Genomic DNA, 27,001 nt, shown 5'->3' on the forward strand with positions numbered 1-27,001 from the left:
CACAATTTACCGGTTCTCTGAACTGCGCAGAATCATAACGTTCGGTTCTATTGAACCAGTTCGAACCGGTAGAATCCCACCCCAACACCCACCCAATCACAGGACCACCAAGCCACACCCACCAAATAAGCCACACCCACAGAATCGGTAGTAAAAAAATTGAATCCCACCACTGTTTAGAACTCTGGGATCCATCAAGTCCCAGTGATTTGTATTCAAGATGAAACTTTTTTTTGGCTTATTTTAAGAAAAATAAGCTTTTATTTTTAGTCTGTCTTTTACAGTTATGTTTTTGGTAGGTTGGACTACTGTTTCTTTTTGCATGAAGATTGAAACAAAGAATGAGTTAAGCAGCTCTGCTTTCTCTCTGTTGTCTGTTACTTGCTTGCCATCTTCTCTCTTTAATTAACCGACTATTTTCTTTATTTTTTTCTTGTTATTTATATGCTGGAAGAAACTTTTATCTTTGACTTTTGTTTCAAGTCTTTGTTCATTCTGAGCCTTTGCTTTCCTGACTTCGTCTTTGCAGATTCTGGCTATCTGCTGATATTCTGCCTTATTTGTGTGTCCCTCTTTCCATATTTTGTACTTGTCCTTTTTGTCTTTCAATTTGTCAGAGAGATTTTTGTGCAGCCATTCTGGTTTCTTCTTGGATTTCTTGTTTTTCTTTTTCACCAGTATTGTGCTGGTCTGGGCTTTTATATTTTTCAGAATTTCCCAAGCTTCTTGAGTTCTTTTCTCCTTAAGGATTTTCATCCAAGGAATCTTTCCCAAGTTCTCTCTGAGTTTGTTAAATCAGCTCCTTTAAAATCTAGGACTCTGGTGTCATTGTGTTCTATTACTTGTGTTTGCGTTATGTTGAATTCTAGTATGACATAGTCACTCTCACCCAAGGTTCCAACACCCTTTATTACTTATTCTCTGTTTGTAAGAATTAAGTTCAGTATGGCTGATAAACATGAGGGACATGGTGGCTCAGCAGCTAAGACGCTGAGCTTGTTGATAAGAAAGATCGGCAGTTTGGCGGTTCGAATCCCTAGCACCGCATAATGGAATGAGTTCCCATTACTTGTCCCAGCTTCTGCCATCCTAGCAGTTCGAAAACATGTTAAAATGTAAGTAGAAAAATAGGGACCAATTTGGTGGAAGGTAACAGCGTTCCATGCACTTTTGGTGTTTAGTCATGCCAGCCACATGACCATGGAGACACCTTTGGACAGCGATGGCTTTTTGGCTTTGTAACAGAGATGAGCACCGCCCCCTAGAGCCAGAAACAACTAGCACGTATGTGTGAGGGGAACCTTTATCTTTACCTGTGGCTGATAAACAGATACAGTAAGAGCAGGTGAAAGAGGATATCTTGGTATAGATTGGACATCCTTTCTTCCATTTTCAGCAGCCTATATTAAACCGATACTTGTTCTGTAACAGCTTTGCCTATGTCACAATAGCTTCTAAGGATCATCAGTGCTCTTCATTTGGTCACCAAAAAGTACTTCGGAGCATATAGGAGCATGAACCTAATGCCTGTTTGTAAAGGCTTGATTGCAATTCTGTTTTCTGTGAATGCAGAGACAGTTGGGAGCAACTTTCAAAGCCCCACAAGCCTTGGGTAAAAATGTGTGCTTTATCAATATAAAAATAGGTGCTCACAGATGCTTTCGTGCATTCTAAAGATAGATTTACACATTTATAGAAAATGCACATTCTTTCCTTCTGTTATTTTCACTTTATGCTGCTTTTAATTACAGAAAGGCAAATGTTCTTCTGGAGACAAGACAAGTAGCTATGAAAATCTTTGAAGATTACACCGTTTCCTGGTACTGGATAATAATGTAAGCATAGGACTGAATAGCCCAGTTACTGTCATCTATAGCAGGAATCCCCAACCTTTTCGACGCGGCGGCCCGGTTCCGACATCAGCTGGGCGCCGCGGCCCGGTATCGGCGTTAATTGGCGCCGCCATCTTTTATGACGAAAGGCGCCCGGTGACGCCACCGAAGCACTGTTTCGTCATAAAAAGATGAGTGGCGCTTAGCGTTTCTGGTGAGCTTTTTCGGTAGAAATGGCTTTCTACCCGAAAAGCTCACCGGAAGCGCTTTTTTACCAAAAAAAAGATGGCGGCGCCCAGCAACCAGCGGCCCGGTAAGGCTTGTTCCGCGGACCGGTACCGGTCCGCGGACCGGCGGTTGGGGACCCCTGATCTATAGAATGAATTTGGGGCCAAACTATCCCAAAAACGGAACATTGGAGAAATTAGAAAATGTATAAACTTGAGGTGGTTTATATGAGGATCTCCCTTAATTTAATCCATATCAACCTTACAAAGGAGGATTGACCTGAGATAACAACTGGCCCAAAACCACTCAGTAAGCCAATTATCAAGCAAGATTTTGGGCTTGGGTTTCTTTGGCCTGTATCCAAAATTTTAACTTATTACACTAGCAGTCTTGGCACTCTGTCTTTGCTCTAGCTGAAGTAATGCTCCCTTGCCTGCCTATTTATTTATTCCCTCAATTTAGGGGAGCATTCTGCAATGAACATTCATTTGTTTTACATAATTTACATTGTTTATCCATATCCATCCATATTGGCTTGTTTCACAACCAAATGTTTTAATTTATTTGGGATTTCATTTATTTGGGATGTGTAAATCAGACTACTGTAGTTTATTCAACTACTGTAGTTTATTCAACAAATCATGTGTTTAAAAATCCTGGTTTAGCATTAGGAATGACTAGCTATTTTATTAATTGATTCATGGAATCAATTAATTATATCAGTTATAATTGTAAATATCTGCATGGTAATGTAGCAAATGAGAAGTTACAGAAGAAATTAATAATTATTCCATATATATGTAAATGTAAGACAAAGAAACATGGAACAAAGAAGTTCATTTTAAAAATCTATGATGAAAATATAATATTCCCCTGAGCATACATTTCTTTGGTACCTTTTCTTCTTTTAAATATGATATTTAGTTTTCAATGCAAGAACTATTTCAAGACTTTTTGTCTTCCATATGCAGAGGCCTCGTGATTTCCATGGTAGTCAGCCTTGTATTTATTGTTCTGCTCCGATTCCTGGCAGGGATCATGATTTGGGTGATGATCGTACTGGTGATCCTGGTGCTTGGATATGGTGAGTTAAATCAAGTCTTGACTGATGGGTTATGGCAAAAGTCTACTAGAAATTCTCATTCTCAATCTGGAGATTTAGTTTAGAGGTGGATAGTATGTAGACTTCCAAATATAGACTTCTAAAATATTCCAAATCATCACAATTGTGAGCTAACCATGATGAGCTGCTGGGGGCTGGAGTTAACAGTATCTAGAAGACTATACATTAATGAGGTACCCATGGCTGATTCTACAGATAAGTCTTCAGTTGTACTGGTGGAGAATTCTGAGAGTTGTAACATAACATATCTGAAAATGTCAGATTGGGGAAAATTCTGCTAAGCCTTTATATACTATGTCTATATGAATTTGCTTTCTGTATCTTTAATCACCGCTCCACATTTAGGCTGCAATACTATGGGTATACAGTAATGAAAATGTTAAACCTTTCGCAAAACCTTTTCTCTGGCTTTTCCAACTCCTGATTTTGTCTTCCAGGAATATTTCATTGTTATATGGAATATGCTCATCTGAAAGGACAGACTGGTTCTGATGTCTCCTTGATGGAACTTGGATTCCAGACAGATTTTCGTGTCTATCTCCATCTGAAACAAACTTGGTTAGCTTTCAGTGAGTTCCTTTTCGAGTATACTACTTAGTGACATGGCCTTTTTATTGAGCAGTCCTAGAAGCTATTTAAAAATTGGAGATCTCTTCAAACTTTCAGACAGATAAAAGTGTATTCTGAATAGTTCTAAGAATTTTTCTAGTTTGTGTTTTTATCTTGCTCAGTAAATGCTGTACAGGACAGGAATCATGTCATTTCCTCTTTTTTTCTTCTTTTTTTTTTTGATCCAGTGATCATCCTGTGCATTATGGAAGTTATCATCATCCTACTGCTTATCTTCTTGCGCAAGAGAATCCTCATTGCCATTGCACTAATCAAGGAAGCTAGCAGGTGAGGCTAACTTGGACTCTTCTATTCTTGGAAATGTCATCCACAACCATCCCCTCAGTTTTGTAGTTCTCAAGAATTGGCTTGCTATTCTTGTCTAACTCTATTCCCATTGGAAAATGTGTAGATCTGTACAGCAACAACAAACAAAAGAGAAAACTCTAAATTGAGAATAATTCTCTCTTTTTGCAAAGGAACAAACTGGTTGTCCATCTCAAATACTGTATAAAACATTCTTTTTATTCATTTCTTTCAGAAGAGTTAAAAGTATGCAGATACAATATGTACTCCTTGAATAGAAACTGTTAACTATCCTGGATATACCGTAGGTTAATTATGGATATACTATACTATAGATGAATATAAGTAAAACCAAGTCCTAATGTAGCCAAAGAACAAACAAGGCTTTATTGTGGCTGGCTATACTAAGGCACTGGAATGGAATCATGTGCTTTTTCTTTCTCCCCATTTCCCATCCCTGTTGCAGGGCTATCGGACACATCATGACATCACTTTTGTTTCCTCTGTGTACTTTCTTTCTGGTGTGTCTCTGCATTGCTTACTGGGCTAGTACTGCTGTGTATCCTTCCTCAATTTTTCTTTCTTTCCTGGGGAAAGAGGATGTATGAAGGGGATAGGTAGCAATAACAACAAATAACCAACTTCTCAGATGTTCATCTCAGGCAAGCAAAAGTGGCATTTTTATTACTATAATGAAAAGTTCCTTGACTGCTTCTAGTTTCTTGTCTACCTCTAATGAAGCTGTCTACAAGGTGTTTAATGATACAGAATGCCAATATGCTGGAACAACTTGCAAACCAGAGGTAAGGAACTTAAAATAATTAACTAGTGAAAATATTTTCATTCAAGCTGTTTAGAAACCACAAGAATATAGCAGTCCACTTCCTGCTAAATGTGTGACAGATCTTCTTGCAAGGGCCTCAGATGAGGCTCACTCCTTCCAGTCCAGTTGACACCTTGCTTTGAAGAGTCTGAGTCAAGCAGATTTCCCTCCTATTCCAGAAAACGGGATGTTCAAAGACTATGTTTGTACTTAGGGAAAGATAACTTAGGGAAAGATAAGCAAGTGTGCACTGTTTTCCTTTAGCAAGTATATACATGAATTTATAGGAGAATTAGCTCTATGCCCTTGTTCATTATTTTAAATTACTTTTTGAAAGGCAAAAGAAAAGGAATAATTTCTCATATAATGTATTAATAATTGATGCATTCTGGACATTCTAGAAGCCAAATTCTGGAAATTCACAAGGCAAAATTTCTGTTCTGCCCAGATTTTTGAAAGTCTGCATATATACTTAGAGAAAAAAAAATAGAAAAGCAACATTATTTTCAAGTAAGACATTTTAATGGAACTTTGACAAATAACAATTTTCTTCCTTCTTTTAGACCTTCAGTACTTCCAATGTCACCAAGCTATGCCCAGGAGCACGTTGTCGCTTTGCCTTCTATGGTGGTGAGACTGCCTACCACAAGTATCTCATCGTCTTTCAGATTTTCAATATTTTCATGTTCTTTTGGCTGGCCAACTTTGTCATTGCCTTGGGCCAAGTCACACTTGCTGGAGCCTTTGCATCATACTACTGGGCTTTTAAAAAACCTGATGATATGCCAGCATTTCCCCTCTTCTCCTCCTTTGGTCGAGCACTCAGGTAAAGGGACTGGGGTGCAGAGGAAAAAAAGATCCATTTGTCTGGATATCAACAATGTTTACCTTTTGGAGGAATAGGAAATTGTTATTAGGGACCACTAAGTTTACTAAAAAGATTGGTCTGAGTTTAGTATAAAATTCTTTGCAATTTGGATAAGATGAGGTGGCAAGGTGTTCTTTGCTTTGTGATCTAGAAAAGAGGCTGATTTCTGAGATGCTAGTATTACAACTGAAATTGATAATAGGCTTATTCAAGCCAATTAGATTCCCTTGGATGAAAAGTGTTGCAGTTTTCTTTGTGAGAACAGACTCAACATGATCACAGGTAGTTTCAAAAACTTCTGAAAATTTGAAGAAGCTTCTGCAAAAGAACTCTCCTACAAAGGCTTCCTACAAATAAATCTTTTCTGGACCTGATAAGTACTGCTTTAGAAGACTCAGTCTCTTAAGCACAGTAATTCCCACAGCCAGAAGAGACTCCAGTGAAGAAATATGTTATCTTTTCTTTAAGAAAAAGTGTACAGGTGTGTTGCAGCCTTCACTAGTCCAATTTCTGTGCTGCTGTTTTCTCCCTGCAGGTATCACACAGGTTCACTGGCCTTTGGATCCCTGATTCTTGCCATTGTCCAGGTCATTCGAGTCATTCTGGAGTACTTGGATCATAAACTAAAAGGTATTGACCCTTTCTATTGTCAAAAACTTTCAGGCATTTCTTTTGTAAACTTACCCAAAGGGATGGTGCTGTTGTGGTTTGTGGGGTGTTAGATTTTTAAAATTTTTATTTTGATCTTTGTTGTAGCATTCTGTAGCAGCTTAAGACCTATAAGAATTTTGCACTGTAGATGGATGGATGGATGGATGGATGGATGGATGGATGGATGGATGGATAAGATAGATAGATGATAGATAGATAGATAGATAGATAGATAGATAGATAGATAGATAGATAGATAGATAGATAGATAGATAACCAGAGGAATGTGTGACTCTAATGTAAGAGAGAAAATAATAAGAACTTTCTCCTGTTCTGTTTTGCAATCCATTAGCTTCTGAGAATATGTTTGCCAAGTTCCTTCTGACCTGTTTCAAATGCTGCTTCTGGTGCCTGGAGAAGTTCATCAAGTTTTTGAATAGAAATGCATACATTATGGTGAGGAATTCAAGCATCTGTGACTTATTTAGGGCATTATTGCAGATTTCTAGATGCTCTGCACAGTAAGGGAAATGTTCTAAATACTTAGTCATATCTTTGGCAAAAGTTGCAAGTTTTCCTTTAAATTCTTTATTACTCATTAAAACATTTAAAGTAGACTTGGCTGCCAAATGCAGCCAAATGCTCATCCTGATCATTTGTGTAGTGCATTTACTTGTCCTGATGATGCCATGCCAATGCTGTAGCAATTATTCATCATTCTTAGTACTAGTTTTAGATGAAAATGCTAATTACCCATTCACATTTATTCTGTATTGATTGTTATTGTGAAGTTGATTGTGAATCATGAAGTTCTTGTGAATTTCAAGAACTGAATAAGGGGAGAGGCATCTGAAGGAATAAATTGGGGGCCTGATAGAGTAGTTGGAGCCCCTTGGTGCCAGGGTTATTAAATAAAGATCTTTTTTAAGCTAGCTGAGTTGGGGGGCTGGGACATGATGGGAAGAAGATAAGGGCTAACAAACAAGATAAGGGATCCAGGCGAGTACAGTGTATTTTTCTTCTTATTCTCTTCCCTTCACATCCCCAAAAGTCATGTAAAAATTTTGTTTGTTTGTTTGTAACATTTATCATGGCATTGATACTGCCTTAATATCTGTATTTGCCCTTTTCTGGCTCTAAGTAATCATGTCTTTGTAAAAAAAAAAAGAATGTTCTTCAATAGACTTTTTTTTCCCCTTTGGCAATTTGCCCAGATTGCTATTTATGGTACCAATTTCTGCACTTCTGCCAGGAACGCCTTTTCCTTGCTCATGAGGAACATAATCAGGTGAGGGCCTGGAAGCTGCTTTTGGTTTTATTATTCTGTTTGGAAGAGCTTGGCAAGTTCTTTATTGTTAGATTTAGTAGCTGAAACTCCATGATAAACTGGTAGAAAGATTATCATTTAAATGTGCTGTGGCAGTGGGCATTCTGTATGGTAGTGCTCACCTTGTGGAACAAACTAGACTCCCAACTGGGAAAGAGTACAGAAATATGAATTCCTGTGTATATGAATGCATCCAAGTTTTCTTGATTGTCACTTGGCAGAATGAGATGGATGACATATAAATATAATACATAAATAAATTGTATCATCTGCTCTAATTATGAAATATTTATATATTTTATTGGTTACATTGTATAGTTTACAGCAATTCTTATAAATCTAAACTTCATATTTTTTTAATGGAAAGCGGCATGAAAATGCTGTAAAAATTCATTCCTGCAAACAGAAATTTATTATGAAAAAATTATAAGGTGTGCTCAGTTTGAATCAGATATTTGACCACATTCAAATGTTTGTTTTGTTTACCTATGATCAAAACAGGGGTCCCCAACCTGTGGGCTGCAGCCCACTACTGCTCTGCAGTCTATTCGCAACCAAGCCACATGAGCGCTCAGGGCCTCACTCATCTAGCATCACAGGTGCTTGTGGCCCCACTTGCACTAGCATCTCTGACGCTCATGGCCCCACTTCTGCAAGCATCTCTGGTGGTCACATCCCCACTCGTGTGAGCATTGCAGGCATTCGTGCCCACTCACACAAGCATCTCTGGTGTTCATGGCACCACTCTTGCGATCAACAGGTACTCCACACATACCTGCTGCACCTGCAAAACCATCCCCTCTTTCCCCCCTCCCCCTGGGCCGCCAATCCAGAAAGGTTGGGGAACTCTGATCTAAAAGAAAAGGTTTCTTTTAATTGAGCTTGACTTCATGGTCCTTTTCTTTCTTTCTTTCTTTTTTTTTGAACAATTTTATTTGGGTTTTCATAAAACAAAAGAAAAATAAAACATCTCTTTTTAGTGAACACATGGTTCCAGGTTTTCACATCTCCGTACAGATACAATCTCAGTTACATATTCATCTTTCATCTTCAATTTCATATCTTATCTTTATATATTCTTTATTAATTTTTCCCTCAAATACTTCCCTCAGGCTTATTTTATAGCTTTCTCATTCATTTCTAAATCTATTACATATCCTTTTCATAAAGTTCGTATCTTCATAATAATTATACTTATACTTTTATCTGTCCTGTTTACAATTTCATTACCTATCCACATTTCAAACATTATAAAACAAGCTTTCCCCTATAGTTGCCAATTAGAGTGTTTCACATTTATATCTTACAGTTAGTTCCCCTCCCATTAAACATTCTACTTTTAAATTATCCCATTAAACAATTATAACATTCCTCACCTAATCGCTGTATTATAACATAAATCCCTTTTTAATCAGATTCCGCATGGTATTTCTCCTTTAAATTACCTCTAAACAATTTTAAATTTCAATGAAAAACAATAATAATTAATCAATTCAAATTCATCCTAGAAACTGTTATTAATCTCCTTACAGTCCTTCTAGTATACATTAATATATTCAATTATGTTTTATATGTTTTCATATTTTATTTAATCTGTTATCAGACATTCCATTGAATAACAATAAAAGTTTAATCTTCCATTTTAATTGCATATTTCTGTTTTCTGCATAATTTATTATTTCTAATATATTCATTCAATCGCTTGTCACCATGCAGAATTCTCTATCTTAATTATATTAGCAGCCATTGTCTCTATGTCTATCAAACTATTTCCTTTAATTCTTGTTCGTTTCTCATATTTCTTTATTTTCTGATTCTGTTTCTTGTAACTTCTTTTCCCCTTTATTTTCCCTTTTTTTCTCATGCCAATTTTTGTCCCCCTCCGTCTTTAATGCTTCTTTCTGTAATCCTCCCTTCTGCTCTTTTCTTGTATTTTGTTTATTTTTCACACTATTCCTTTTTCTAATTACCTCCTATAATCTCCAATTTTTAAGTCCCTTTTTCCTCTCTTTGAATTTCAAACCTCATTGTCCCAATTTTCTGTTAAAGATGACCTCTTCTTTATTCAAGTCTTCTTCCTCTGAAACTTTTTGCTGATCCTCATACTCTAAAACCGCCATTTCCAGAGATTGCAGAACAAAGCCAAACAATTCTCCTTTTTCTTGCAGCTGTTCCTTCATGTTTTTTAATTCCATTTTCAGTTCCAGATAAAGTTCTGCCATCTTTCAACACTTCCCAGTACTTTTAGACAACCAAATTCTATAAAATTACTTCCCAGAATTAATTTCAATTGTACCCTCTAATAGTGCACTGTCCAAAGTTTCCAAAATCATCAAACAGTTCCAGAACAGTTTCTTCTTTCTTTGTTACTAAGTTCCAAGCTCCATTTTCACTTTCCGGGGGCTCTATTTTGATTGTAGCAAAGTTTCATTTACCGTATTTGCCGGCGTATAAGACGACTTTTTTCCCCTGAAAAACATGCCTCCAACTGGGGGGGGTCGTCTTATACGCCGGCAAATACGTTGTTGTCACTCGGTGCAAGAGCGACGGGGGCGGAGCTCCGCAACTTGCGAAGCCCCTTCAAGCCCAGCCGGAGTCTCTCTTTTGGCAAGTCTCGGGGTAGGAAGAGATAGCTGGAATTACCCTCCACACCACCCACCCACACACACACACACACACACAGAGAGAGAGGGAGAGTTGGCAGCTGTCCATCCCCCACCCTTGGAGTCCCGATGGCGCGCACGCGGGGGCTGCTTAAGGGAGGAGGCCTTTCACTTTCCCCCGGGGGGGAGGGGGCAGGCACGTCACTCACTTGCAGGCAGCAGCGCGGCCTCTCCTTTCCCACCCACCCACTCCGCTCGTGCGAGCAGAATGGCAGGCTCCAGGCTTTGCCCCCATCCCTCACCTCCTTCCACCCCCTCCACCCCCCCAGTGGCAGAAACTTCGCCACACGTGGGGACGAGTGGAGGGGTGGGAGAGCAGCGACGCCGCTCAAAGCTGAGAAAGCGCCATCCTTGCTTTTGCGCTTCGGGAAGAGTTCGTGTTTTTTTTTTTTTTCTCCCAGGAATGGGATGCTGCTCGTGCGATTTTCTTTGGGAAGTTTTATCTTCCCGGTTTCAGCCTTTGCTCCGAATCCTCTCCTCCCCCGCCACCCCCAGATTCACTTCTGGAAAGGATGCTTGTGTAACTCTTTTCCTAAGTGTTGCTGGGGTGGGGGGGGGCAGTGTGCAGCGTGAGCGAGAGGCTCCTTTCCTTTCTCCCTGAGCGCAAAACCGTCTGCCTTCTTCTCTCTTGGATGGACAGAGCAAGGCTAATGATAATAATAAGATAATAAGATAAGATCCTAAGTGCGTTGTGGAAACAGATCTGGATCTCGTTGGAGAAAGGTAGCAAATGAATGAACTGGACTTTTGGCAAGTCTCGGGGTAGGAACTCGAGGCTTTCTGGAAAGTTAGTGAGCAGGAAAATAGACATCCTTTCCGCTTTCTCCCAGCGTGGGTATCTCATTATCCCTCCCTGTAAGAAGTAACAACCACAAAGCCAAGGGGGAAAAGGACCAGTTTCTTGTGCCTGATCAGTGGCGGCCTTTTGCACTCAGAACTCTCTCCTTTGCGCTCATCCACGGTCCAGCGACCGAGCCTCTCCGCGTGGAAATAAGGAGGCCTTCTCTCTCCCCCCAGCCCCCAACGGTGAGCTGCACATGCTCCAGACTGCTCCAGCCAGCTCGCCATCCGAGTGCAGCCAGAACGATGCGCAGGAAAAAGCCACAGTAGGAAGTAAAGATTTCTCCCCCCCCCCCCCCACCCTCTCTCTCTGAAATAATTAATGTCACAATCAGTGTGGTGCACCCTTGGAGACAAATTGGTTGGGGAGGTGGAAAGATATTAAGAAACAACTCGACTGGGCGTATAAGACGAGCCCCATGACTTTTTTGCCCTGAAAAACATGCCTCCAAGTGGGGGAGTCGTCTTATACGGCGAGTATATAACAAACTCTATATTTTGAGTGGAAATGTTGGGGGCTCGTCTTATACGCCCAGTCGTCTTATACGCCGGCAAATACGGTACTTCATTATTCTTTAAAAATCTTTTAAGAGTTCACATTAGTTTCTTTTAACATCAGATGGCGCTCTCTGAAATGTCCAAGTTCCACCCTCTTTTTCCTTCCTCGACTTTTTCTCCTTTTCTGGCTTTTAAGTTTCAAAGACTCCTTATTTTCCCTTTGACACTTTCAATTTCAGCTTTAAATTTGCCTATTTGGTGACAAGATTGTTTTCACTAATTTCTTCTTCTAATTTTTCTCTCAAAGTTCAAAGCCACTTCCAGCTGTAAAAACTTTTCCCCCCTCTTCTTTACTGCTGCTTTAAAACTCTTTTTCAAAAGTTCTTAAATATTTTAGTTCCAGGGTACCTTGTATTCAGATGTTAATTTTTCTTAGCCTGGTCACCCAAGCTGTCCTCTTCTCTGCTCCTGCACAATCTTGTCCGGTCAGATCTTCCTCTTTGGGGTGGCCATTTTGACCACCACTGCAACCGCCTTCGGAGAGGAGTTTTATGCCTAGCCAAGGAGGAGAGATGTGGCTCCCCTCAACCCAGCTGGTGATCTTCCCTTTCTTCGCCACCTCTATGGGGTGGCTTTGGCCCCAAATCAAGTAGATTGGAACCCTCCAGCAGCAAGCACAAACCAAAACCACAGACAATTGCGGATTTTGGTCCATTGTTGAGGGAGCCTAACCAGAAGCAGTCCTTTTCTATTTCTAATAGCATGTAATTTTTCTACCTGGAATTTTCAGGTAATCTCCCATCACCTGCCTGAGTTCTGCTGATGCATGATATAAAGTAGGCATTGCTGTAACATTCTCAAATATATTTCTATAGCAATTCTATACAGTTAGTCCTTGACTCATAACAATTCATTTAGTGACCACTTGAAGTTCCAAGGGCATTGAAAAAAGTGACACGACCATTTTTCACACTTAACAACCATTGCAGTATTCTCATAGTCACATGATCAAAATTTGGATTGTTGCAACTATGATTGCAGTGTCTGAGGCCATGGGATCACTTTTTGTGACCTTCTGACAAACAGAGTCAGTGGGGTAGCCAAATTTACTTTACAACCATGTTACTAACTTAACAACCACAGTGATTCACTTGACAATTATGCCAAAAAAAGTTTGCACAATAGGGCAAAACTCACACAAGTCTTGCTTAGCAATGGAAATTGTGATTGTTGAGGTAATTCCCCGTTAGGAGAATGAGTGCACACAGGGAGACGTAGTGAGAATAGTGAAGAATAACACACAACTAGCACACAGATACCCTGTATAGTAAAATGTAGGTTTTTACTTCCAATAAACGTTTAAGCAAAGTCCAAACAAGCAGTCCACAGTTAAAGTAGTCAGTTTTCAGTCCAGGGATAATCCATATATCAAAGTCCAGTATCAAAAACAGTTCAGCAACAGACTTACATCAAATCCAAGAATAACAGTCAATAGGGAAAAATGGAGGAACGGCAACACTCTCCAGAAACACCAGAACAGAACAAGCCAGGTTTCTGGCTCCATCTTATGGCTGTTTGAGGAACCACACCCAATTACAATTTTAGCATTCCCTTAAAGAGACAGTATTAAAATGTCTATCCTGGTTTATATATTTTCCAACCCAACTAACTGTTAGGTGACTTACATTCCTAACAGTGATCAAGGACTATCTGTAACTGTAATTGTTTCCTCTTTGTATTCAGAGTGGCTGTTTTGGATAAAGTCACTGATTTCCTGTTTTTCCTTGGAAAAATCCTAATTGTGGGAAGTGTTGGTAAGACATTTATGATATTTTGGGTTTTCTCTTGTTTGGTCACTCATTGGTCTTCTTTTTGGTGTTTCCATGCAGATTTCATTTAGGTTTTAGCATTTGCATTTGAATGAAATTGTATATGCAATAAAGAATATATTTAAAGCAGGGATCAAAGCCTTTTTTTTTTTTGCATAACAGGAATGGAATTCTAATATAGCTGGAGGTAAAGCTTTTCTTTTCCTAAGTATGATTTCTATGTTTTGATCTACTTCAATCCTACTTTTGTTCTTCCAAAAATTTCCACTTGCAAGTCACTAGCCTCAAATTTTAAGATATCAAGAGTTGTAATCCAGTATATGTAGAGGACATAAAGCTAGGGAAGACTTTTTCCACCTCTCTTGCATGTTATAACATTTTCATAATATGTAGAAACAAGTACAAGATCTAAACCCCATTTGTGAGGGGGAAAGAAATCTGTTGAAATATGTATGGGTCAAGCTCATTTGTAAAAATGATGGGATTTACAAATTGGAACTGAAGATATAGAGAAAAATGTGAAATTTAATTATTTTCATTTCTTTTTAGGTATCCTTGCTTTCTTTTTTTTCACCCAGAGAATAAAACTGATTCAAGACACAGCACCAACTCTCAATTATTACTGGGTCCCCATTCTGGTTAGTATTTTTTAAAATATGGATATTTTTTATCCAATTCCAGCTGTATTGCTTGGCAGCTGTTTTCTGTTTGTTTTATCTACTTTTATAGCATTGAAGTTTGATAGTTGTGTTGCTTAGGAGGGAAGGTTGAGAAAGTGTCACTACTACTTTACTGAAATATAATACGTGTAAGCCCTATTTCGGAAATCCGGAAACTCAGTCAACAAACACATTTACTCACAGGTTTGGTGAAAAGTAGTTTATTGTAGATCGTTTTCTTCCACAACGGCAATCCCGAGCAAAGCCAGCGCTGAGAGTGAACGCCTCTCAGCGCCTTTTATGCCCCATCCCCTTCCCATTCCCAAACTAGCATCCGCCTAACTAATTAACCCCATGCGCCGCCGCCCAAAATCCTAATCGCAACTATATCCAATGCCCAGAACACACCCAACCCTGAAGTGCTGACTCATAAGCCAAAGAAAAGGAAACCACAATAAGATGAGTTCCCCGCCTCATCGCTGGAATGCAATACAATCCTCATGCCCTGCAACTAAAGATAGTTCGGCAGGCACTTGCAATGGATCCACATCGTTACGTGCCGCAAATGGAACAGCCAACAGTCCATGTTGTTTCAGCGAGGGGAACAGCCAGTCGGGTAGGAGGTGCAGATTTGGAGACCCATCTCCCACTCCTTATTAGGTGGCTGGCAATGTGTCAGGCACGATCAGTGAAGCCTGACAGGCGACCCCCTCTACTCTCTCCATCTGTAATAAAGGGAATACGGTTAGGATGATGTAATGCCCCATGTTCATACCTCCCGCCTGCCTTCTTAGGATATTTTTTATGGAATTGTTGATGTAGACGAGTAGTAGACACATCTTTATATGATACCCATGAAGCATCTGCTAATGGATAGCTCTCCCACCTTACTAAATATTGTAGGATTCCTCGCTGATGTCGGGAATCAAGTATTTCCTTAATCTCGTAATGATAATCATGGATTGGGCCAGGGGTCCTTACTCTGGGCTCTTGTCTAGTCATATTAGCTTGTTTAAGAAGACTTATAAGAAATACAGGGTGAATCCTTTTAAAACGTGAAGGTAGTCAAAGCCCAACTGTGACCGGATTTATAACTCGTATCACTAAGAACAGTCCAATATATTTTGGACCTAATTTTTTATTAGGAAGACCCAACTGTATGTATTCCGTTGAGAGATATACCCAGTCGCCTATGTTATATTGGACTTGTGCGAATCATTTTTTATCCACCTGACATTTGTACTCTGCTTGTGCTTGTTTTAAGGCAACTTTTATTGTTTCCCATTGTTTCCATATCTTATCCACCAAGGTTGAAACAGTATTTGGTTCCTGAGTTGCATGAGGCCATTCCGGTATTGGTACAAACTCTGTACCACTAACTATCTGAAATGGAGAAAATCCCGTACTACTATGGATTGTATTATTGTATGCTATTTCAGCATACGGAAGTAGGTCCACCCAGTTACTCTGTTGGTAATTTACGTAACACCGTACATTGCTCTATAGCGACATTAGCTCATTCCGCAGCTTCATTGGTGGTAAGCCGTACTTAATCCTTGGGTCGACCCAATCATGTATATAAATTCTCTCCAGAATTTTGCTGTGAACTGTACTCCATGGTCAGATATGATTTTGCATGGTACACCATGTAATCTATAAACATGCTTTATGAATAAAACTGCTAATTTCCTAGCAGAAGGCAATCCTTTACAAGGGATGAAATGTGCCTGCTTGGAAAATAAATCAATGACGGTCCATAGAACGTTGTAGCCATGAGTTTCTGGTAGTTCCACTATGAAGTCCATACCAATGTCTTGCCAAGGTTTTATGGGCTCAGACACAGTTTGCAATAATCCCGATGGTTTCCCTATTTTTATTTTATTAACCATACAGGTAGGACATGATTTCACATAGCGTTCTATATATGTCCTCATACCCGGCCACCAAAATTGTCATTTCACTAAGTGCAATGTTTTTAAAAACCCATAATGTCCTGCTGTTTTGTCGTAATGACAACGTTTCAGTACTGTCGATCGTAGACTATTCGGAACATACATTTTATCCTTTCGCTACGCAATCCCATTTCTCATTTCAACTTGACTTTTATTATTGATCAACCACTGATCTTCTGCTAATATAGTAGGCCAGTCACTGGTGACTATAGTAGTTTTTAATGACTCAGCATGGTTACTGCATGGTATAAGTGGTTGTATTATATTATCCCTTTGGTTATTGTATTGAGGAAGCTGCGATAAGGCATCTGCCATGAATTTTTTCCCCGATGGAACATATTTTAATGTAAAATTAAACCGTTTAAAATACAACGCCCACCTAACCTGCTTTGGGGATAATCGGCATGGGCTTTGCAATGCTTCCAAATTCTTATGATCAGTCCACACCTCAAATGGATGTGGACCTCCCTCCAGTAAATGTCTCCAGGTGAGTAAGGCCCAATGAACTGCAAATGCCTCCTTCTCCCAAATTGCCCAGTTGCGTTCAGTCGAACTAAATTTTCTGGATGTATAAGCACATGGCTGCAACAGTCCTTTTATGTTTGTCTGCAATAGGACAGCTCCCACTGCCACATCACTTGCATCTGCCTGGTTAACAAATGGCAGATTCGGATCGGTGTTTCAACATCGGCTTTTGAGCAAACAAACGCTTTAAATTTTCAAAAGCCTCCTGACATTTTTTAGTCCATGGTAATCCAATTCTTGTTTTTGATTTTTCAATATCAATAGATTTAGTATGCAATAGTTCAGTTAAGGGTAAAGCTATGTCAGCAAAGCGGGGTATAAATTGACGATAGAAATTTGCAAACCCCCAAAAACTTCGTAATTGTTTCTTTGTGTTCGGGGCTTTCCAATCCAACACAGCTTTAACTTTTGTGGGGTCCATTTCAATACCCTGTGCAGATATGCAATATCCTAAATAGTCCAACTGCCAGGTGTGAAACTCGCATTTTGACAATTTGACATATAACTGGGCATCCAGCAATTTTCAAAGCACCTGTCGCACTAATTGAATATGCTCATATTCATTATCCGAATAAATTAAAATATCCAGATAAACTAAAATGCTCCTATATAAATGTTCGTGCAACACTTCGTTTATCAGTTGCATAAAGACCACTGGAGCCCCCTGTAAGCCAAACAGCATCACATTGAAATGATAACTACCGAGAGGGCAATTAAACATTGTTTTCCATTCATCTCCCTTCCGTATTCTCACTCTATTTTACGCTTCTCTTAGATCGAGTTTTGTAAATATTCGTCCTTTTGCCAAGGTAGATAGTAAGTCCTTAATCAGTGGTAATGGGTACAATGGTTCCAGGCAGATCGCGTTTAGGCCTCTATAGTTGACACATAAACGAAGTCCTCCATCTTTCTTCTCACGAAACAACACTGGCGCTGCCATATGAGACCTTCCAGGGGTGATTAAACCCCCTCTTAGATTTTTATCGATGTACTGTCTCATTTCATCTAACTCACGCGGAGTCATTGAATACATCCGTGGTTTAGGCAAAGGAGCCCTTGGAATTAATTCTGTGGCACAGTCCATAGTGCGACGAGGTGGTAAGCAATCAGTGCCCTCTTCATTGAATACATCAGACAAATCTGCATATTCACTGGGATATTGATATTCAGGTATTCCTTGAGTTTTTTCATTTAACAATTTACTAGCTATCAGATGTTTTTCATTATGCTCTGGTGGATAAGGACCAGCCACTAATCGTATCTTTCGATAGCCGTTCTCCCAATGTATGGTCGGTTCCCATTTATCCAGCCATGCCAATCCCAAAATTAATGCTTTACTCATATGAGAAACCACCACAAAAGAAATCCATTCCCAGTGCTCTCCCATAACCATTTTGATATATTTTGTCCTATGAGTTGCTGGAGTTCCACCTAGTATAGACCCATCCACCTGTTCAAACTTAATTGGAACATCCAATTCAATAACCCGTAACTGCAATTTCTCCACCACCGCGTTAGTAATTAGGCACCTTATACATCCTGAATCAATTAATGCCCCCACTTGAATAGTGTAATTAGTACGTTTATTCCACAGACACAGGTATAATAAAAGGATTAATAGGGCTACTTACCATAGGATCGTCAGGCATAATACTCTCCATTTCACTTTCACACGACGTATTGGATGGAATAGTAAATGGTTCTTCTGCACTCTGGCTTCCGGGTGGGTTACTCACTATTCCTCTCGTCCTCTCACGCTCTTTCCATTCTTATCTCCCTGGTTTATCTCAATGCAAAGATTAAGGTAGTTGGGGCCCTTCATCATAATTAATGGCGGTACAGGACATTCCATGGCCCTGTGACCAGGTCTATCACAACGAAAACACCAAAATGTCCCTCTGTCTCTGCCCCTTTGAATTGGAGTTTGCCTATATAATTGCCTTGTAATAGTACCTAAAGGTCTTATTGGTGGTGTAATCCTTTCCAGTCTCGGGTGCAATCGACGTAAACCATTGTCCAATTCGATTGCCACTTGATACCACGGTGTTAACGTAGTAAACGAACCATGATAAAGCCAAGCCTGGTTTAAATTACTATCCAGGCCTTCTCTAAACAGATGGATTAACAAACTCTCCAGTATGAATGGTAGTTTACTAACCATCCTCCTAAACTCCCCTACATACTCCCAAGCTGACCGACCCTTTTGGTTGCTAACAAATCCTCCTCTGCTTGTTTGTCAGCTGTATTGTCTTCAAAACGAAAGCAGCCAAGAATTGACCTACATCTGCTAATTCTTCTGCCCTATGATGGTACAAATCAGCCACCCAATCATCGGCCTCTCCAACCAAGACACCTGTAATCGCTACTATCAAAGACCAATGTGATGTGTAGTAGTGGCCATATAACTCAAAATGATTTAATACTTGTCCTAGAAAGATAGCCACTTTACTTGGAGTTCCATCAAAGCTTGCTGTTCAGGGAGGAACCCATCGCCCCTGTGGCTGGGCATCCCAAAGGGCTCCAAGTCCATCTCTTGTCATTCTAATCCACTAGTCCTCATTGACTGCCTTTGTTCTTCGCCAAGTTGTGTAGCAGTTGTACTCCCAGGACGTAAATCTGATTGTTCCAGTCAGGAGACCTCCTGATTCCCGGAGCCCTAATGGATTGGATGTAAATAACGGTTCTTTTTTCTTATATTTCCCCAATCTCTTATCCAGTATACTCTTTGTGTTAAGTCCATGCAAAGTAAGTTCCCCAAACTGCATTTTTAGTATGTCTAATGTCTCATTGCCAGGGGCCATTAGCCAGCTTTCTCCTGAGCCTGGCCAACGCCTGACTTTCCAATCCTAAAGACGGTCCGGTGGATAAAAATCTTTTCCTGAATCCTGCTTCCGAGTGAAGCTAGGCTCACCAACATTTCCTTTTTTCTGTTCTTTAAATATCTTGGGTCTAACCACTGGTTGCAATACCGGTGGCTCAACATCTTGTTTTTTTTCTCCACCAGATGGCAACACCTGCCCATTTCCCCCCTCCTCCTCAACGTCTTCTGTGTCCTCCTCAATCCGTTTCTGTTCCGTCCCTTCAGCCATTCTCCTCAACTAATCGTTCTCAATATGTTTCATGCAGTTAGTCTAGATACTGTAACAGTGAGCGCTGGCTTTCTGTAAGCCCTATTTTGGAAATCCGGAAACTCAGTCAACAAACACATTTACTCACAGGTTTGGTGAAAAGTAGTTTATTGTAGATTGTTTTCTTCCAGTAGACAAACAACGGCAATCCCGAGCAAAGCCAGCGCTGAAAGTAAACGCCTCTCAGTGCCTTTTATGCCCCATCCTCTTCCCATTCCCAAACTAGCATCTGCCTAACTAATTAACGCCACCGCCCCGCAATCCTAATCGCAACTATATCCAACGCCCAGAACACACCCAACCCCGAAGTGCTGACTCATAAGCCAAAGTAAAGGAAACCACAATAAGATGAGTTCCCCCCTCATCACCGGAACGCAATACAATCCTCATGCCCTACAACTAAAGATAGTTCGGCAGGCACTTGCAATGGATCCACATCGTTATGCTCCGCAACTGGAACAGCCAACAGTCTCGTGTTGTTTCAGCGAGGGGAACAGCCAGTCAGGTAGGAGGCGCAGATTCGGAGACCCATCTCCCACTCCCTATTAGGTGGCTGGCAATGTGTTGGGCACGATCAGTGAAGCCCGATAATATGTATTCTATATTAATCATTGATTATATTTAATTTCCATCTTACTTCAAGGGGAAAAGTACATAGGTTTTATGCTACCCATGTTATCCTAACTGTGAGTTAAATTTTAAAGAAAATTAGTTAATTCATAGATTTGCACTAAGCTAAAATGTGGTTGGCATAGGGTGTTTGTAGTCTAATGAGCTTATCCGTTGCAGTTTATAAACCATGGTTTAATCTGTTGTGTCAATCCAACTAACTGGTTCCTTCAACCATATTAAAAATAACCTTGACTTAGAATGATCCATGTGCAATATGTGCAATTTGCATATAGTTCTCAAATGCTTGGAAGAGAGTTCTGATTTCCACCAGACCCAATTCATATTTATTTATTTATTAAATTTGCTTTCCGCCCATCTCACCACAAGGTATCCCTAGGTAATTTATAATGTTAAAAAGAATTAAACTATGTAAATAATGACAATAAAATACTATAAAATACCAATTATGAGCTCTAATTAAAAGATGGGGAGGGAACAAGTAGGATACATGGTGGTGGGGAATTTGTTGCTGAAATCTATCAACCACATCCAACATGATGCTCCCCCATTGGAACCCCAAGCCAGCTGATAGAGCCAGGTCTTCAAGCTCTTGTGGAAGATCAGAAGAGTGGGAGCTCACTTGCTCCCTGGGGCAAGATATTCCAAAGGGCAGGAGCAGCAGCAGAGAAGGCTCTTCTCCTAGATCCAGCCAGATGCCAATCCCTGGCTGATGGGACCTTCAGTGTGTGGCACAGGTGGGGTGGGCCAATCCCATTGAGATGAGATGTTCCTCAAGTAACCTGGATCCATGCCATGAAGGGCTTTAAAAGTGATAACCAACACTTCGATTTGCACCTGCAAGCAAACTGGTAGCCAGTGCAGCTTGCAGTATAGTGGTGGAGGCCCCAAAAGTTGCCCACACTGTCTCACTCTGTACCAGCTTTATCTTCCAAATGCTCTTCAAGGGTAGCCCCATGTAGAGCATGTTGAAATAGTCCAAATACGTGGTAACTAGAGCTTTTTTAAATTAAATTTTTTATTTTATTTTATACAAACATTCCATCTTTCGTTTAAACAGTGTATCGTCTGGGTACAAATATCTTGTGAAATAACCATTACAATTAATACATATTCATTACTATTATATCATTACTCTATTCTTACTTCATATTACTACACATAATGTATCTAATTCAGTGGTGGAATTCAAATTTTTTTACTACCGGTTCTTTGGGCATGGCTTCTTTGGTGGGCATGGCTTGGTGGTCATGTGACTGGGTGGGCGTGGCCAACTCAACGTCACTCACATCAAGGGGTGCCTCACCTGGCCCCTCCCCTCCCAGCCATTCCTTGTCACCCAGCCTCAACTTATCTATAGTTCTGTAAAAATGTTGTTCACCTTTTTTGACTTTATCATCTACATACTATAGATGTACTTTCATGGACCACTGAAAGGAGGAAATGGCTCACTTGCTTTACTCAAGAGTGTGATAGGCAACAGGCTTTTAAGGGGCTGCCACAAAGAAAGGGGGACAATGTATTTTCCAAAGAAGCAGAATGCAAACAGGAAGCAATGGATGGAAACTGAACAGAGAGAAGCAACCTAAAACTAAGGGGAAACTTCCTGACAGTGAGAACAATTAACCAGTGGAACTGCCAGTCTCCAGAAGCTCTGGGTGCTCAATCACTGGAAGTTTTTAAGAAAAGACCGGACAGCCATTTCTCTGAAATGGGTATAGGGTTCACCCCAAAGTCCCTTCTAAGTGTTATTCTGACACCTTTCACAGGATCTCTACTCAGAGTTTGGCACCCTCAGCTTTCTTGCCTGAGCTGAGGGTTGGACTAGAAGACCTCCAAGGTCCCTTTCAACTCTTGTTAAACACATGTGTATTTTATGCTCTGGACTATTGACATTGAATGCATGTAAACCCTGAAAAATATGTGGTAGCCCTGGGCAAAAGAAAGGCAGAAAAATCATTCTAGGTGTAGGGACAGTGTAAAATATTAACACATGATAAATGGAACAATTAAAAACAATAGCACAGAGTTTTCTCTCTCTCTGCCTTCCTATTTTTCTTTCTTTCTTTCTCTTTCTCTTTCTTTGTCTCTTTCTCTCCCTTCCTCTTTCTTTCTTTCTTTCTCTCTCTCTCTGTCTCTCTCTCTCACACACACACATACATGTGGAGCACTTTTGTAACTTAACAGACATGCATTTTGAAGCAGCTCCTTTAAATTTCTCTAAGGCTGGAGTGAATTCCCCCACCCCCTCTGTCAGACCGCACTCCTTCTCACTCTAGGCTCTTTAACTCATGAGGGGAAAGCAGCATCCAATAAAGGACCTCCTTCAAAATTCATCTCTGTTAAGTTGCAAAAGTGCTCCAAAACTGGATTCACTCCCATCCCCTCTATCAGCCTCTCATTCTCATTCTAGGCACTTTTAACTCACGAGGGGAAAGCGATACTTGCAGTGTCCATGGGGAACCCTTGGAGAACTTTAAAGCAGGGGTTGCCAACCTTTTGGATCTCAGGGACCACCAAACTCATTATTTTAAATCCCGTGGACCACTAATGTGAATTTTGACTGACATGGCTTGCTGACATTGGTGGGAGGGAGAAGGAGAGAGAGAGTGAGAGAGAACTGAACTCACCTTGGAGGGCTGGTGATTCTTCTTCTCTCCCCCTCCAAGGCAGCCCCATTCCTAGCCTGCTTTGAGCTCTGTTCTCAGAGGGAGGGGGACTGGTGATATTCTTTCTTTCTCTCTCTCCCTCACACCCCCCCACCCCCTCCAAGGCAGCCCCATTCCTAGCCTGCATTGAGCTCCGTTCTCAGGCTGCATGCAAGGAAAGCAGCAGAAGCTTTCTTTCTCTCCCCCCAAACTCTGCCAGAAATGAGTCTTTGCCGGCACAGCCTCTTGGAGCAGGATGCCTTGCAGGGTCCCAAAAACTCATTTCTGGTGGAGTTTGGGGGAGAGAGGAAAAGACTTTTGCTGCTTTCCTTGTGTGCAGCCAAAAGCGGAAGACAAAAGAAGTGGAAAGAAGCAACCCGGTGGCCAGGGAATTCCCCCCTCCTCCCTCCCCCCCCCTTACTACCTCATGTTGTTCATTTCCCCCTGGGGAGAAGGAGGACGTTGGTGGCAGTAGTCCAAGGGGACGAAAGAAAGAAATTGGCCGGCTAGTCTTCTCTTTCTCCACCTGTTTGTTCTGTATGGCCAAGGAGGAGATCAGCTGGCCAAAGGGACGGCTGCTGGAGGCGACTCTTTTTCAGTCTCCAGTCGCCTTTTCAGCACAGAAATCCTCCCCGAATCGGTCGGCTGGTCGTCCCCTTCTCTGGCTATTTGTTCTGTATGGCAGAGAAGGAGATGACCAGCTGGCCCATTCGGGGAGGACTTCTGTCCTGCAAAAGAGGCGGCTACTGATCTCCGGCTTTGCTCCGCTTCTCCAACGGTCTGGCGCCTCCCTGTTCTATGCACCGGCTGCTTAGACTTGCCGAGCCCGGCAAATAGAACAGGGCGTGCTTTTTTTGGTGCGTCTGCTGGACTGCAGCTGCACCAAAAAAAGCATGCAGCAGCTACAGGCATCTCACAACAAGCAGGGAGAGGACCCCCAGAATATCCACTCACCCACCTGCTGCCTGGGCCAGGCTGAAAGAGGCGCGTCTGCCGGGAGAAGGAAGAAAATGTGCTCCAGGAGGGCAGGCAGGCGGGTGGAGGCCCGGGGCTGCTGCACATGCGCACTGCATGTGTAGTGGTTGCACATGCAGTGTGCATGTGTAGCAGCCCTGGGACATACGCCTGAGCTGCGCCACAGCTGCCATGTGTGTAGGGAAAGCTAGGAGAGTGACCGGGGCAAGTGAGCAACTGGGCAACTGGGTCGGGGGCGTGGCCAGCCAGGGGTCGCTACCAGTTCGGTAACCCACGCCAAATAACCGCCCGAATAGGTGCAAACCGGTTGAATACCACCTCTGATCTAATTATGATAACAATTCTTAGTATATTTAATTCTTATTCACATGTTTACTATTTTTCATTGATCTTAAATTTTCTGATTTCCATTTTTATTCTCCAGCCATTGATAAAACAATTCCCATACCATATAATATTCAGTTTGTTCCTTTTCTTTAATTGCAAGTGTTAGCCTGTTCATTTCTGCACATTCTAATATTTTCCTGATCACATTGTCATCTGTTAGAATCTTTTCACTTTTCCAATTTTGTGCAAATACAATTCTAGCTGCAGTCAATACATGAATTATTAAGTATAGCTTTTCTTTACTCTATATTTCAGGTATAATCCTCAACAGAAATATTTCTGGTTTTAAATCAATATGTTGCTGTATCATCTTTCCTAACCATGTGTGTCCAATATCTTTTAGCTTCTACACATAACCACCCGTATGGTAATATGTTCCTGGTGTCTGATGACATTTCCAGCATTCAGCTGATTTATCTTTAAACATTCTTGCCAGTCTTGCCGGCACGAAATGCCATCTATAGAACATCTTATACAGATTTTCTTTATAAGCAGTTGACATTGTTAATTTATAATTTCTCTCCCACAGTTTCTGCCATTCTATGGTATAACCCAATTTTTTTGCCCATGCTATCATTGTCTCTTTCACCTGTTCTTCTTCGAACACTTTGATTCCCAATAGATTTATACAATTTTTATCAGTTTTTCTTCTGTTCCTGTTAATATCTCATCCAGTTCTGTCAATTCTTTATCAAAACCATCTAGTTTAGCATCTTATTCATTTCTAGACTGTATTTGCATATATGAATACCAAACCATATCAATCCCTTGCTCTTTTAATTCTTGTTTAGTTTTGAGCTCACCCTTTTCATTCAAAATACCTTTATATCTAAGAATATTTCCCTTATTGATAATATTTGGATGAATAAGTGCTTCCATTGTCAAAAACCAGACTGGTATCTTCAAGTAGTGTTGTTCTCTAATTTTCTCCCATGCTAACAATAATGCATTTCTTATATAATGCCTTTGAAAGTAACCATGTATCTTATTTTTCCCATACCATAAAAAGGCATGCCAACCCAATTGTAAATCATGCCCCTCCAGAGTCAATAACCTTGTATTCCTCAGTATAATCCATTCTTTCATTCATGTTAAAACTGCGGCCTGATAATATAATTCCCAGTTAAGTAATCCAAACCCTCCTCTTGTTCTTGCTTTTTTCCCTTGCCAAGTACTATTTTGTTAAGATCTCCAAAGTATTTTTTTCTCCAATTTTATCGGGATTGTTTGAAACAAATATAATAATCTCAGCAGTATATTCATTTTAATTGATGCTATTCTCCCTATTAACAATAACTGCAAATTTTTCCAAATCCTTCTTAATTTATTGTTTTAATTTGTAATAATTATCTTCCTTAAGCATCACACATCTTGCTGTTAACTGAATCCCTAGATATTTCACTTTCTTAGTAATCTGAATATCTAATCTTCTCGTTAACTCTTCTTTTGCTCCGCTGTAACATTTTTCACTAAAATCTTAGTTTTTTCTCTTTTTATTTTTAATCCTGGCCACTTCGCCATGCTTTTCAATTTTTTTCATTAATTTAGGTCCTATTTCTAATGGATCTTCTAAAATAAAAACTAAATAATGAGCAAATCCCTGTAACTTATATTTTTCCTGTTTTATTTCCATAGCTTTTATCTCATCTTGTCTAAAGTTTCTATTTAATACTTCTAATGTCAATGCAAATAGTAGTGGCAATAAAGGGGCATCCTTGTCTTGTTTCCTTCTCCTTATTAACCTTTTCAGTCATGTCTCCATTTACCATCACCTTTGCAGTTTGTTTATAATATATTGCCTTAATCATCTTAATAAATCTCTCCCCAAAGTTCATTCCCTTCAATTGTGCTAACATAAATTGCCAGTCACATTGTCAAAGGCCTTCTGGGCATCTAAAAATTTCAATGCCATTTGCTTCTCTGGATGTGCTTCATAGTATTCTAAGGTGTTCAGGATTATTCTCATATTGTCTTTTATTTGTGTCTTAGGTAAAAAGCCATTTTGATCTGAATGTATAAGTTGATTTTAAAATCTCTTTAGCCCTTCTGCAAATATAGAAGCAAATATTTTATAATCCACATTCAATAAAGATATCGGTCTATAATTTTTATTCGTTGCAGGTCTGCCTCTTCTTTTGGTATGAGAGTAATATATGCCTCCATCCAAGAATTTGGTACTTTTGCTTCTATCAATAATTCATGAAATACTTCCAACATTGGGGTGTTTATAGAGTCCTGAAAAGTTTTATATAATTCTGCTGGTAGACCATCTGGACTGGGTGTTTTACCATTTTTTTTGTCTTTTAATTGCTTCTGTTAATTCCATCATGACAGGCAGTGCTCCATTCAAAATCCAAGAAAGAAATACTTAGACTCTTTTAATTAGAAAATGAAATGGTAGCAACCATAGAATTCTGAATCTGAGGAATTAGGCGCGTAAATCACATATACAAAGTGATGGAGTTGATCCCACCCCCAATAGTTCAAATGGTTCTTCCAA

General features: G+C 40.2%; 1 protein-coding gene across 7 annotated transcripts in view; it reads left to right on the forward strand.

Moving 5' to 3' along the window:
- Positions 1 to 27,001, forward strand: part of SLC44A2 (solute carrier family 44 member 2 (CTL2 blood group)) — a 222,631-nt gene that overhangs the window by 188,091 nt on the left and 7,539 nt on the right. For all 7 annotated transcript variants that reach the window (XR_015747901.1, XM_087957087.1, XM_087957086.1 and 4 more), the window contains exons 9-20: positions 1,752 to 1,835; positions 3,032 to 3,144; positions 3,621 to 3,752; positions 3,981 to 4,080; positions 4,565 to 4,657; positions 4,817 to 4,901; positions 5,485 to 5,747; positions 6,325 to 6,419; positions 6,793 to 6,896; positions 7,655 to 7,728; positions 13,512 to 13,582; positions 14,147 to 14,235. Coding sequence is in view for 6 of the 7 variants with exons in the window: in XM_087957087.1 (XP_087813213.1) it covers positions 1,752 to 1,835; positions 3,032 to 3,144; positions 3,621 to 3,752; positions 3,981 to 4,080; positions 4,565 to 4,657; positions 4,817 to 4,901; positions 5,485 to 5,747; positions 6,325 to 6,419; positions 6,793 to 6,896; positions 7,655 to 7,728; positions 13,512 to 13,582; positions 14,147 to 14,235 (1,303 nt within the window). In the remaining variant the exon portion in view is untranslated. The remainder of the gene's footprint in view (positions 1 to 1,751; positions 1,836 to 3,031; positions 3,145 to 3,620; positions 3,753 to 3,980; positions 4,081 to 4,564; positions 4,658 to 4,816; positions 4,902 to 5,484; positions 5,748 to 6,324; positions 6,420 to 6,792; positions 6,897 to 7,654; positions 7,729 to 13,511; positions 13,583 to 14,146; positions 14,236 to 27,001) is intronic.

The sequence above is a fragment of the Notechis scutatus genome, chromosome 2, assembly GCF_049901735.1.
Source record: "Notechis scutatus isolate UNSWTSFEM ecotype Mainland chromosome 2, rNotScu1.2, whole genome shotgun sequence".
NCBI lineage: Eukaryota > Metazoa > Chordata > Lepidosauria > Squamata > Elapidae > Notechis > Notechis scutatus.